This window comes from Macrobrachium rosenbergii, chromosome 9 (genome assembly GCF_040412425.1).
Source record: "Macrobrachium rosenbergii isolate ZJJX-2024 chromosome 9, ASM4041242v1, whole genome shotgun sequence".
Classification (NCBI taxonomy): Eukaryota; Metazoa; Arthropoda; class Malacostraca; order Decapoda; family Palaemonidae; genus Macrobrachium; species Macrobrachium rosenbergii.
The window spans coordinates 27887704-27901948 of record NC_089749.1 but is presented as its reverse complement, the minus strand read 5'-3'; the positions used below and the strand labels follow the sequence as shown (position 1 = coordinate 27901948).

The following is a 14245-nucleotide window of genomic DNA, read 5'->3' as shown; positions in this document are numbered from 1 at the left end:
GACTGGTCTCACTCTAGGTAAAATATAAACCAATGCAAGTATGTCAGCATTTTCCTTCCTTCCCTGTGATTAGGCAAGATACTCCTGTTCTTTAGCGAAGTATTGTAATGAGTTGGATTCCTCTACAAATGGGGAATCTTTCACCATTCCCCTTCATAATGTCTGTGACCTTTATGTCTCCCTCTCCACCTGGATGCCACTCTCCAGTTGTGATAATATGCAAAGGACCTATATTATGTCCTATAACTTCTAGAACTGGGATACAATCTAATCCAGAGTGAGATGTATTTGGATTCATACTAGGAAAACCATTCAAGAACATGTTGCCCTATGGCTAGGTTAATACAAGTTGCAAGGCAGCTACAATCTTGGTCAAATATAAATTGACTGGCTCAGATGATAGCTCTACCACACAGACCCCCATTAATCTATTAAAATGGAGCGTTAAGGTCCTTGGGAAGGAGGTGTACAAGGACTTATGGGCAACATCGGGGGTTTAAAAGAGGTAAAAGGTAGTCTGGTGCCAAAAAACACCAGGTCTCATTGCCCGTGAAACCAATAAGTACTCTGAACGGTTGGGAATGGGTCAAAGACCCTGGCTTTGCAAGATCATAGGATGAATGGTATATCATAATGACTGCTTCATGAAGCCAGAAATTAAGGATGTTCTTGGACACCTTGGTCCTTTACTCCAGTTAAATGTGATTTTCTCACTAGGGGGGTCTTGTGCACTTCTGTTAGTGCCTTCATTGTTCTTCCCAAGCAACTGTTTAGTGGAATAAAGGGCTCTGGTTTATAAACCTAAGAAAAATACCAAATTCTAAAGTAACTTGTATTTTTCCTAATAGGCAAACCTATGCTTTCATATATGGAATACTCATGCAAACCTCCAATATAATTGGATGCAAGGCTGGTAGAGTCATCGGCCAGAGTGAGATGTGTTTGAACTCATACTCTAGGAAAATGACTGAAGAACCAAGAGTTGCCCTATCAACAGGAAACCCAAGTTGCAAGGCAGCTAAAAGTTGAATCAATTATAAATTGGTTCAAAAGATAGCCTTTTGCCAAAAACTCCCATTAATCTGATAAAACAGAGAGCAGAAGGAGTCACCTTCTGAACTACTCTTTCTTTCTTTAAATCTCCAGCTGAAAACCCTTATGGGCAAGCAAACAGACTATAAACCCAAGAGGGGCTCCAAAGGGAAATCAATTTGCAATGGGAAAAGTTAGATGAAAAAGGTGATAAATAATTAAATATGAGGGAACAGAAAATAATATAAGGGAACAGAAAATAAAACTGATGCACCTGAATTCAGGACATATTAACAGAAAGCAGGAATGAACTTGCCCCTTGCTTAAACATTTGGATATCGGAAGACATTCTAGAGTGCTAAGCAACCTATTCTACATTTTCATTGTAGCCAAAACAAAATTAAATCTCCTACCAGACTGAGTACTATTAAACCTGATACTACTAGAAAATGGCACACTGCAGTGGCAGCCTCCCTAGTGTTGTGAGCAAAACTAGCAGAGGTCAGGTAAAGATGAGTGCAGAGGATGTTTGATTTGTAGTACATTTTTTCAACAAACATAATGGATTCACTTTACATCAATGTGACAAGTTAATATTAAGAATTGGCAAAATAAATTTGACTAAAGACATAATTCTATCCAAGAGTTTGAGATGAGAGTCAGCACCCAAAGACCCACTGAAGAACAGTACTCCATACAAGACGAAAACGTTAAAACACTTAAATATAATAGCTTCATCATGAAACACGACAAAATTTAAAAAATTTTTATTTTTCATAGCTAACATTCACGAGATACCAACTTTTTGAGAAATAAAGGAAGCAATATTAAGTAAATGCTTCTAAAAGTCAAATTCTTATCAGAAGTTACACCAAAAATCTTACAAGTCACTGACATTCCCAGCTGTACCAATTATACATAAATCAAGATGCAAAGGTAAAAGTATTCTGGATTCACTTGACTATCATACTTTGTTAAGCTTTGTGCCCAAAAACCAACTCCACTCATGAATACATGCCAGATCTCTATTCAAAGATTCTCAAAACTAAAGACATTAGGTATGGAGAAGGAACAACATCTAGAAGAGTTGTATCAGCATATGGAATCAATTTGTTCTCCAGACTTTGCCATATCTTACTAATATATACTAAAAAGCAGCAAAGGTTAAAAAACACTACCTTGAGGAATACCTGAAATGACATTACTAAAACTATTATACTGGCCATCAACATGACCCTTTGGGTTCTGCCTATTAAAACTTCATTTGAAATACTAATAAAAGATCCACCTAATCCCAATAATCTTAGCTTGTACATAAGTGCTTTATGATTCCCATGGTCAAAGGGTACAATCTAAACTCTGCATGACAACAGACATTGACAAGAATATGTTACAAGTGCCAAGGTCTTTACAAAACCCAAACTGTAATGCAGGTACCAGGTTACTATCTTCAACAAACTGATTCTTGGAGAGTATCTTCTAAAAAAGCTTAGATAAAACAGGGGTAACTGAAATCAGCCTTTACTCTGAGAGGTTTGAGGTCAGACTTAGTGCCTTAGGGTAATGCAGCAATGCTTCCCTTCCTCAATACATAAGGAAAACTTGTAAGTCCAAAAAACTTTTTGAAAACAGTATTAACCTTAGGAACTATGAAATCAGCAGGCTATGTAAAAAAAAAAAAAAGGGGGGGGAGCTCCTGTTAGGGTCTGTGCTGACTTAACGCCAAGCCCGGAAACAAAGCATGACTGTGGCATCACTAAGGACTCACCACATTGTTTGCTCATAGACTGCCTTTTGTTGTTTAGGGCAATATACAGCAGTCCTGTCAGCTCCTACAACAGAAAAATCTGAAGTGGTAGCCATCGTCTCTTCAGCCTAGTCATTGTACCCACAAATGAGTTCAATGACTTCTGTGTAGGTTGTCATAAGTTCTCGATTGTCTGCATCTAGGGCAAGAGGACTTTCTACTTCCAGGCCACGGGGTTCTCGATCCATCCTGTCAACTGAATCAGAGGCAACAAAAATATTCATGTTAATTACTGGAGCATAAGCTCACTCAGGGCCTAAGACCTTCTCGGGAGCATAAAGTTCCACAGAACAAGAAGGTGCTTTGTCTTGATCACGACCCCGTCCGCAAGAACGGGAGAGCATACTACAATGAGATGAAGGCAGTGGTTAGTTACGCAGCCGTGGAGAGCTCCCATTACGTGGAGAATGGTCATGCAAGAAGTCACAGTTATCTCCTCTTCTTCTACTCGTCCGGCTCAAAGAATGAGTGGTATTGCCATGGCTGTGAAGAAGGATGACAAAGCTCCCATTAAGAAGTCAACGTTGAGGAAACATTCTCGGGATCGGGACCGTTCTCCTCTTACATCTCATAGTCCACACTCTCGCTCACGAGGCTGTGACCGTTCTCCACATAACGAGAGAGCTCTAGATGAAGTAGGAACAGATTCGACACGGTCGTGTCTAGATGAACGACGATCAACTGCAGGAGAAGCAGAACATGAATCTGGAGAGGGCCTGTGAATCTTCTTGCCCAGAGGTGCTATGAAATCTTCCTTCTTCCGTCTGATAAGAATGGAATGAACAGTGGACGAGGAGGAAAGAAGATGACAAGGGAGACCTACGACGTCTCTTCTTCAATTTCATTAACTAGGTATGGCCGTACTTCTTCAAAAGAGCCCCTTCGACTCTATCCAACAGAGCCTGAACAAGAGAGTAAGAAGCAGCAGACACAGAAGGCCCAGGAATGGAAGCTGATGGAAGTGACACAGCCAATGATGGGATGGTATAGAAAGAAGTCACAGAAACCGTACCTCTGGAAACCGTCATGGTGGTCGACACTGGGGTGCGGGAAGACATGAAGCAGGACAGTAGCCCTCCAAGGAAGGTACCCCTGGAAGGCCTAATGATGCCCAACACTTGGAAAGCTTCTGAGCATCCAAGCCTGAAAAGACTGTACAAAGGGGAGCTGCTTCCTCCTCCCCTGGGGGGAGGAGACGACGAAACAAACCCCCAACAAGAACAGAGGCAACTACATCAATTACAAGACCTCCCGAACCCCTCCTTGAATCATCTAAAGATGAAGCAATAGAAGAATGAGAGGGAATAAAATTCTCCTGAGAAGAAGATGCAACGAGAGGAGATTTTGGCATGGAAGAGTTGAACAAGAAGGAATGGATGCGTCTGCTGCACTGGAAGCGCAAAGCCTTCCCAAGATGGAGCAACCAATTTCCTTATACCTCCTCTTCTTACCAAAATTCCTCCATTGCTCTGGAGACCAATTACGACACTCGGAACCGGTTACTTACACTACAATCATTAGATCTGCATCTGATAAAAGTGGTACGTGGGTGTATATCCAAGGCAGCTCAATAATGAGAGCATGGGTTATTACCAACACCTGAGCATCTTCTTTGAGGCCTGGATTGCTTAGATGATTCATGGGTTTGCATTTTCTGGGAATGCAAAAACACACAGATAGCACAATACTGTATACCACAGAATTACACAAACAAAAGAGAAAATGAAAAACCAGAAAGCCAAAGTGTAAAAAGGGCAGGAAGTGCTTTAAACAACTGGCTTCTTAGCAAGAAAGACAGCACTTGTCTTGCTTGGAAGGCGGTTAAGAGAGAACTGGAGTGTCAAGACCATCTAGGGGGAAACTAAGTCGAGCTCCGCCCACCTCTTTCCCCATTGGCTATCTCCTGTTGCCACCAAAAACCTTGTGCTATTAATAACCACACTCTAGCTAAATGCTTTAGAAAATACCCTTACGTTATGACCAAGAGTTTGTTCTGTATATGAACAATTCCATCTATGATTCTTATCCCAAGTAAGCTTTGCAAGGCAAAAATTTTAACTGTGCAGTCTCCATGATTTGAGCACCTACATCAAAGCAGAACCCTATATGTAAAAACTGAAGTTATAAGCTGTAGGTCCTGTTGCTAGGTAACCAATTGGTTCTTAGCCACGTAAAATAAGTCTAATCCTTCGGGCCAGCCCTAGGAGAGCTGTTAATCACCTCAGAGGTCTGGTAAAACTAAGGTACACTTAACTTTAACAAGACAATTAAATACCTAACGCAATAGTAGCCAATGGTTAGTACCAAGAAACATCTACCAAGAGAAAATATTTGGGCACTTTCATTCATCCAGAGCAACTTATTCACTTAGCTGGGCAATGTAACTTCTAAGAATCAAATACAGTATATTAAACCCAGGGGTTAGTGCTCTTTAAGTCACAAAAGATAATAAAAACAAGAGGATATTAGTGCAGTACTGCATTAAAATAACAGTGTTGTTGTCTGCTTAAGTGCAGGAAAAGAAGTAAAACAGCTTGGTGCAGTTGTTTCATTATGATTTTGGCATGACAACCCTATGTACAGTACATAAAATAACAGCTTTCAACTGTTTACCCTGAAGATGACTGCATATCTTACAAAATGAAATCAATATCAACATTAACTTAAAACTTACTAATTAATGAGAACAATACACACTGCTAATATTATTGTTGTTGCTGCTGTTACCATTTTTACTCTATACCAAGTTACATGGAATGTAAAAAAATAATCTTAATTTGTACATTAGAAACGTACTAGTAAGGAAGAGGGCTTTAATTTTTCCCAGTTACATAGAACACTGCATTAATGTCACCAAGCCACTTTATGCAATGTTAACCTTTTGAGATTTTTGATGGGTCCAAAACTAAAATACAGTAAAACACACTTGGTTCTGACTTATTGCTTATGAGCATAAGAGACTGTTCTTTTAACCCGTATGAGGTCAAGCACATCATATGACGTGATGCAGAAGTTGTCACACACAGGTTATCCACGTCATATGATGTTCTCAAGTTTTTAAATTTGCGCGCCTTCATAACTCATTGAATGGACATTTTTTATGTTGGATGGGTACTTGGCAAACTTCCAGAAACACAACAGCGCCTGAGGCCGGCCCAGGGTTGCCAGATTGGGCTACAAATCGCAAATGGGGCTACTTTTTAAACCTTCGGTGACCAGATTTCACAATCTCCTACTTGTGACTTTTTGGGCTACCTTTGATTTGACTTGGGCTCTTTTATTCAATTTGGGCTACTTCCATTTATTTTTTATCTTAATAATAATAATAATAATAATAATAATAATAATAATAATAATAATCACACCAATGGCAATACAATGCTCTCAGTGATCCCCCCATCCCATCCGATACCCCCACCCCATCCTTGACACCACCACAAACAAGAGGAAGACAAGCTTGCTGTCTATCTCTATGAACTGCATGGGTGGCTGGGAAGGAAGGTAGGGCTGGCCGTGTCAGAAATGGTGCAGTGTTATGGAGTCTTATCTTGATAAAAATCGTATTATTTGTCAATAATTGGTATACATCTCCACCCTTGCAGTATCTTTATTCCAGGAAGACAGGAGCCTATTGATTGTGCTTGTAAGATAATAAATTGGTACAAGAAACTTTTTGCCAGATTTCATAACTGAATGATACACCAGCTGTTAGAAGATAATGCTGTTGAACGCCCATCACTAGGTCATCGCTCTGCTGCTGAAGATCCAACCCAAATTTCTGCACATCATTTCATTTGTACGATGCCAGTGCCACTAGCGGCCAAAAAACAGAGTACAAAGGGCTTGCTATGTCTGCCGACATACAAATTGTCGACCAGAGCAAGGAGAAGACACTTGCTTCCACTGCCATGAATGTGATATGCCACTATCTGGAACCATGTTTTGAAGAATATCACACTCTTGGAAATTTGTAAAAGTGATAGAGAAAAAAGAAAATATAGTTTGTAAGTTGTATTACTTAATAAAAAAATAAATTTGTTTCTAATTTCAATTTTGTAAGAAAACTTTATATGATAAATTGCTTGTATTATTGGAAAAAAATTGTGTATTAGGGGACATATAAGGGATGTATGGAGTCAAAAAGGACCTTTCAATATGGGTTGTGTTCCTTTTAAATGCTATTTTCTTTCTTTCTGAATCATTTGGCATTGATTAAGCCAAGAAAATCATTTTAAATTTTTTGTAACCTGAAGGAGTAAACCTTGTTTAAAAGTATGTAACCTCTTACAGGTTAATCCTTACAGTAAATTTATTTTCAAGGATATAATGCTAGTTTTAACTATTCTGAAGCCGAATAATTGTGCTCTATCATAGTATCTTTAAACACACCAAAATTATATAGTCAAAACAATAGGGTTGAAGTTATGCATTAATAGACATTTCTTTATTTTTTACTGATAGTTTTTGAAAAAGCATAAAAGGGTTATAAATTATTCCACCATTACAAAATGTAAACAATAGGATAATTTAAGCGATATCATTCTGGTCCATAGAAAACTGAGAGTACAAAATGACAGTCATTTTGGAAAAATTTCTTAGAAAGAGCAAGAAACTGGAACAACAGGCCTAGAAATGACAGTATACATACAGACAGAGCAGATTTCTTTAAATTATGCTTCAAAATGTTATTTACCTATATTTCTGAGAATTCTACCATTAACAGCCATTTTCACTCACTTGAAACTTCATCCAACAGGCTCCGAATTATTCGCAATCCTTCGACATTTTCAGCCTACAGAAGTAATAAAAATTTATTAAATTAGTGCAATGAATAATTATATTAAAAACTTTTCAAAAGTAAAAGAATGTTAACATTTATAAGTAAAATTTTGTTTGTTCCAACTGGAATAAAAACCTATGCTTTCATAAATGGAGTTACTTGAGCAAGGAACGCTTTGTCTGTCTTGACTCAAAAATAAATCCTATTGCCTGACCTGACCTTGTGAAATCTACCTCTTCCATCATGATCTTGGCCGTCAGCGCATCAAGTTGTTTTTGACTCTCTCATCTTCATTGTTGTTTTCCTTTGTGCACACCATGTGTGCAAGAAATTTGACTTAGTTGCGTACCTTTTGCCTTGCTGATTGTGATTATTTCCCTTCCCCGTAGACATATTTTGTATGTTGTGCAGTGTAGTGCATTCTTTTTAAGGCAAAAGGTCTTTTCTGTTTTTTCTTTGCCTGTGGTGTGAGAGCCATACCAGTGATCTCTCTTTGACTCATGGTGCTGAGCATCCTGCGTCAGGCCCCCGTGTGAAAAGTGGCTACTTTTGAGGAATGTAAGCCTGACTTTAGGCATTGTGCAGGCAAGGGTAAACCATAGAGCATGTTTATGTCCTCCTTTGCGGCCAATTCACATTCTGTTTACTTTTTGTGCAGGGGAAGTGTACATGAGAGATGAACGATGTGATGAATGCGTTGATTGGGAAGATTTGCAGTGGATGCCCTACTAAAAGAGGCAAAAGAAAGTACTACCTCTAGGGACTAATGCCTCCTTTAGTTCCAGCCTTCCCTAGACCTCCCCATCTTGCAACACTGCCTGAATCTGGCCCCCTCCCTTCAGGAGTAGCTCAGCCTCCTTCGAGGGCGACGTGCTGAACTATTTGGCCACCCAAGGTCACTTAGGACAGCCACCAGTGTCAGGACATTTGCAACTTCCCATCCTAGTCCTTGTCCCCATCTCCAGCTGTTGCAGATGGCAAAGCAAAATGAAGTGACATCCACCAAGAATTGGACAAAATCTGCTTTTGCAACCTCTCTCTCCCCTCCCTCCAAGTATCAGCGTTTGGAGTGAGGTCAGCTGGCAGCAGGATTGGAGTCAGGGTGAGCATAGAGGTGTCTGCTGGTTGCCTCACTGGTCATCTCCCCAGTGTCCTGCCAGTGGCAAAGGGACAGATCCACATTGAGGCTAAGCAGAACAACGGATCAGTCACAGGGACAGGAGTGTGTTGCGGTTCAGTGTTTTTGCCAGGACAAGGTCCTGTTCTACGAGGGGTACAGAACATGAGAGGAGTTCCCTATCAGGATGTCTTCAAACTGACTATAAGTGTTGCCACACCAGAATGAGGCTGTCAGCGTGCCCTCTTGTCAGGCGTGCCCTCTTGTCCCCCCCTGGAGAGATGAGACAGAGCATCCAGACCTCTGTCAACGAAGTTGTCACCCCACTCTGTCTCCCACTGTTCTGAGTTTCATGACTTGCCTTCCAGCCCTGACTAGAGAAGAGGTCCTCTCCATCTCTGGTCTTACTGGACTTTCACCCTGTGGATTGCTACAGAGAGAAGTCAGAAGCTAGGCGGGATAGCAACCCCTGAAGACAGACATTCTCCTCCAGTAGTGACACACCTTTGTTGGCTGCTTCTGATGACATAAGGAAAGACTTGGATAGGAGCCAAGCAAACCAAGATGAAAACGACAACTTGGCCCATCTGGAAGCCCTTGATGAGGAATCTGGGTCCTTGGACTTAGTGGCCCACATTCACCACCTCCTAGGTCTCTCTGACCCACCCACAGCAGTTGCCAAAGACTCCGAGTGGCAATTCTGTTATGAGCAGATGGCAGAGACGGTGCCAGAGGTCAAGCAGTTGTCCCACCTCCCTCTGTCGCCCCGATCCAAGGCCTGATGGAAGAGATGGGTCACTTGGTGGAAAGACCTGAGAACTCCTTGGCTATGTCCAGGTTGGAAAAGTTGCTTCCCCTCCCTTTTCCTCGTCAAGCAAAATATTACATGCCAGACAAATCCACCACAATCCCAAGAAACATCAATCCCTTCATCTGCAGGTTGGGGGATATTTTCTGCTCAAATAATTCAAGCAGCAGCAGGTGAAATTCTTTGGTGCAGAGGCTCCACCATTGAATTGGGACTAGCCAGAACCATCAGGGCCATCCCATGGTTCGAAAGATGCCAGGTAGTGCCCTCTGGATGTACAGTACATAGATGTGTAGGGGAAGGTGTTCTCCCACATCAGGAAGTCTTCCTCTCCATTGCGCAGAGGAAAAGTGAAGGTGAAATATTGAAATAACTGTTGCTTTGATTTCACTGCTGTACCACCACAGGCTCTTTTAAATTTATTTTGTAACAAAATTGGGGGCATGACTGGGATTCGCATCCACCTGAAGATTCCATTAAGCCTTTGATTTTCAATGAAACATTGGAATTTTTTAAAGTCAGCAGCAGTGAAAGATTTTTTGCCTTGCCAACCAACCGTTGAGGGTCTGCAAGATTTGAAAAACGTGGAATTATTAAAAGTTTCAAGGTCATTAGACATCAGTGGAATAAAGGTAGGCTCTATGAAATTTAAGATTCAAAGAACGATTACAGTATATTATCAAGACGATGACGTTTTCACATAAGAAGATTTATCATGTTTTGAAGACCCTTTCACTTTTGAAGTGCAACATAAACTTCAAATGTTGGAACTGGAGAAGCAAAAATCAAAGAAGTTTGAGTTAGAAAGGCTTAGGCTAGAACAAGAAAATTATCAAAGAATATTAAGAAAAGAATCAGAAGATAAAGAGAAGGATAGGCAGTTTGAACTAGAGAAATTAAAACTGGAATCAGAAAGACAAAAACCATTGGCACAAGTGAAAAGAAGGGACTTGAACAGCATACCTCTAGTTCTTTTGTAGCAAGAAAAGTCAGTGGTCCCACCATTTGATGAAAATAAAGTCGATAAATATTTATAACATGTTGAAAAGGTGGCAGAGAATCTGAAGCAGCCCACAGAATACTGACCTTTAATGCTACAGATTGTTATCCAAGGAAAAGCCCAACATGCCTACTCAGCATTGTTGGCTGAAGATGCCCCTCTCAGTACAAACTGGTGAAGCAAGCCATTTTGACAGCTTATGAGCTAGTTCCAGAAGCTTACATACAGAAGTTCTGAAATCTTAGGAAAAGTGGTGGTCAGACATATGTAGAATCTACAAACAACAAAGAAGTGTTCTTTGAAAGATGGTGTACATCAATGCCAGTCAACAATGATTTAAAAAAAAAAACTGAAAAATTTAATGTTAGGACAAGAATTCATGAGGTTAATCAAGGATGACCTTAAGTCATATTTGGATGGAAAAGAAACCTTAACACAAGTAAAAATTTGGTTCAAGTAATAGGACAGAACCTTCTAAGACGAATGGTTGTAAACCTAGTCCATCCCACATGACTGACTTCAAGGTGAAAGAACTGACGTAAAATCTTTGAGATATTGGTACATCTCGGTCACTTTGCTAAAGGATGCATTGTCTACCAGCGATGAGCTGGTAACTGGTGAATACAACCTTATTGAAAGAATGGTTATTTCTGTACCTCTGCACTCAGTTTTTGAAGTCAGACTTAGTTACAGGACAACTTAAGGTAGGACTCATATCCAGTCTCCCTAAAAAAGGTGTTTCTTTATTAAGAAATGACCTAGCTGGTGGATAAGTTGTACCCTCTGTTCATTTGACTTCTCATCCAAGTACTGAAGAAGAATCTAATTTGGATTCTGATATGTTCCCTGATTGTGCAGTGACTCAAGCAATTAAGTTAAGTATGCCTTAGTTTAACCATCCCACTGAGCTGATTAGCAGCTCTCCTAGGGCCGGCCCGAAGGATCAGATTTATTTTACGTGGCTAAGAACCAATTGGTTACCTAGCAACAGGACCTACAGCTTATTGTGGAATCCGAACCACATTATAACGGGAAATAAATTTCTATCACCAGAAATAAATTTCTCTAATTCTTCATTGGCCAGTTGGAGAACTGAATGCGGGAACAGCAGAGCGGTAGCCAAGAACGATACCAACCCGCCAATGAGGAATGTTATAATGGCCAAGAAGGATAAAGAGAGGAGGACCTAGTGCAATCTAGCACTCTTGTCATATCAGGGTAACTTAAATCATTCTTCAGATAAATATGACAGAAGTTTCTGTTTTGATCAACTGCCAGACACTTTTATAAGATCATTATTTGATAAGAACCATGATAGTTCTCAGAACTCAGAGCCAAAGGAAAATTCCTATGTGCCTGATAAACTGTCTTTTGCCAGAGATCAAGTGATCAAAGAACACAACAGTGATTCTGAGATTGCAGACATGAGGATAAGAGCTCTACCTAGTGATGAAACAGTCAAAGTTCCAATGGGATGTTACATTTTAGATTGGGTTTTGATGCAGAAATGGAACCCTCCTGATATACCTGCAAATGAAGACTGGCAGTAGTCCATCAAGTTGTGGTAGCTAAAGTTAACATGGATTAATAATACAACCCACAAGATACAAAATTAATTCTTTTGGCCCGGGTTGTGTAAAGATGTTGCCAGTTTTTGCTGGACTTGCCATGCCTGTCAGATGATAGGAAAACATACATTCGACCCTCCTGTAGTTCCATTACATCCAATTACAGCATTTGGGGAACCATTCTCAAGTGATTTTGGACTTTGTAGGTCCTTTGCCAAAAACAAGATTAGGAAATCCAAGCCTTTTGACAATCGTGTTTGGCTACAAGATTCCCTGAAGCACACCCACTCTGAAATATCAAGGCTGCTACAGTATGTAAAGCATTTATCAAATTTTTCACTTTGTTTGGTCTACCTACAGAAATACAGTCGGATCAAGGCAGTAACTTTACATCACGATTGATGCAGCAGGTTGCACATCAACTTGGTATCAAGCAAATCACTTCAAGTGCTCATCATCCTCAGAGTCAAGGTGCTCTTGAAAGATTTCACTCTACCCAAGATGATGATTCAAACATACTGCATTAAGAATGGGAAGGACTGGGATGAGGGTTCTCATTTGCTGTTGTTTGCTGCCAGGGAGTCAGTTCAGGAATCACTGGGTTTTAGCCCACTGAGCTAGTTTTTGGACACCAGGTTCAGGAACCTTTAACACTGCTTAGTGAACAATATGTCAACAAAGAGACTCATGTCACCCTGTTAGATTATATTCTGAAGTTTAAGGAATGACTTCATGGAGCCTGCAAAGTAGCCAAGAAAAACCTTAAGTCAGCTCAAGGAAAGATGAAAGCCTGGTATGGTAAAAAAGCCTGAACTAAAACATTTCAGCCAGGAGATAAAGTGATTGTATTGTTCCCTCTCCAGTCTAATCCCCTACAAGTTAGATTTCATGGACCATATGAGGTACATTCAGAAGTGAATGACCTCAACTATGTTGTGACAACACTTGATATAAGGAAGCCAAGATAGTTGTTTCATGTAAACATGCTAGAGCCTTATCACAAGAGATCCACTGATGTTGTTGCAGTTGTTGGTATCCAGATGTTGACAATTCTGCAGTTGAAGATGAGTGTCAGGATGAGCCACCCTCAATCAAGTCTGAGATTATTCCCTGTAGATTGCTTAACTCTCAAATCCTGCAGAACCCTGACCAAAAACCGTTTCATTTAGAACCTTGGCAACTAAATCAAATGAAAGAATTAATCATGAAATATCAAGACTTATTCCTAGATGTTCCAAAATGAACTTCTACAGCAGTTCATGATGTTGATATTGGCAACACCAAACCCTTCAAACAGCATCCTTATCGAATGAGTCCAGACATCTGTAATATTACCAATAATTAAATAAGTTATATGTTAGAACATGACATCATTCACCCTTTCCACTCTAGTTGGAGTTCTCTTTATGTTTTGACACCTAAACCTGATGATAGTACAGTGGATCCCCAGTAGACTGCAGATCAGCATTCGTGCCTTCAGTTAATTGCGGGTTTTTCTGCAGAATATATCTCCAAATATATCATGGAAAATACTAATTCACAGATTTTTTCGTAGAGCAATACTCACAAATTACTGTATTTTCATTTTATTTTTGTGACTAAATACATTTTTTATTATAGAAAAATTTACTAATTTTCAAATAATATTAATGAATGTAACACAGCAAAATATCAGAACCAATTTATACTGTATTATTACAGTGATCTATTATCATTGTAATATGTATAAAAAAACTGATCATCCAGCCATTTGTAATGTTTACGTTCTCAGAATCAGCTGATTGAGCCTACTACCTCAGTTCAAGCCCCTCCCCTCTCTCTCTCTCTCTCTCAGTACTGTACATATCCTTTAAGAAATATGAATTACTGTATTATAAACATAAAAATACGAAACTAAAACTCCCAGAAGTTCACAATGCCTAAAAATGCAACAAGTGTCGATCAGTCACTGGAGACCTTGCATTGATGGGGAAATCAGAACCATATCATTGGCATAACAGAGGTTGTTTATTGTTGTTTTGTTAATAGAAAATCCAATTGGAAGTGAGTTCAATTTGACATTCAAGGTATCTGTGTACATATTAAACAGGTATGGAGAAAGAATGCCCCCTTGCCACAGCCCGTTCAGTGAGC

At 39.9% G+C, this 14245-nt stretch overlaps 1 protein-coding gene across 4 annotated transcripts in view; it reads right to left on the bottom strand.

Annotated features, from left to right (window-relative positions):
- LOC136841653 (zinc finger C3HC-type protein 1-like) overlaps positions 1-14245 on the bottom strand; it is a 132865-nt gene that overhangs the window by 7923 nt on the left and 110697 nt on the right. Inside the window, exons 7-8 of one of the 4 annotated variants that reach the window (XM_067108793.1) lie at positions 7577-7631; positions 1790-6768 (exon numbers count right to left, since the gene is read on the bottom strand). In XM_067108793.1, the coding sequence (XP_066964894.1) occupies positions 6686-6768; positions 7577-7631 (138 nt within the window). In that variant the 3' untranslated portion in view covers positions 1790-6685. Of the gene's footprint in view, positions 1-1789; positions 6769-7532; positions 7632-14245 lie in introns of those variants that run through there. The other 3 variants (XM_067108796.1, XM_067108795.1, XM_067108794.1) reach the window with 3 other exon arrangements.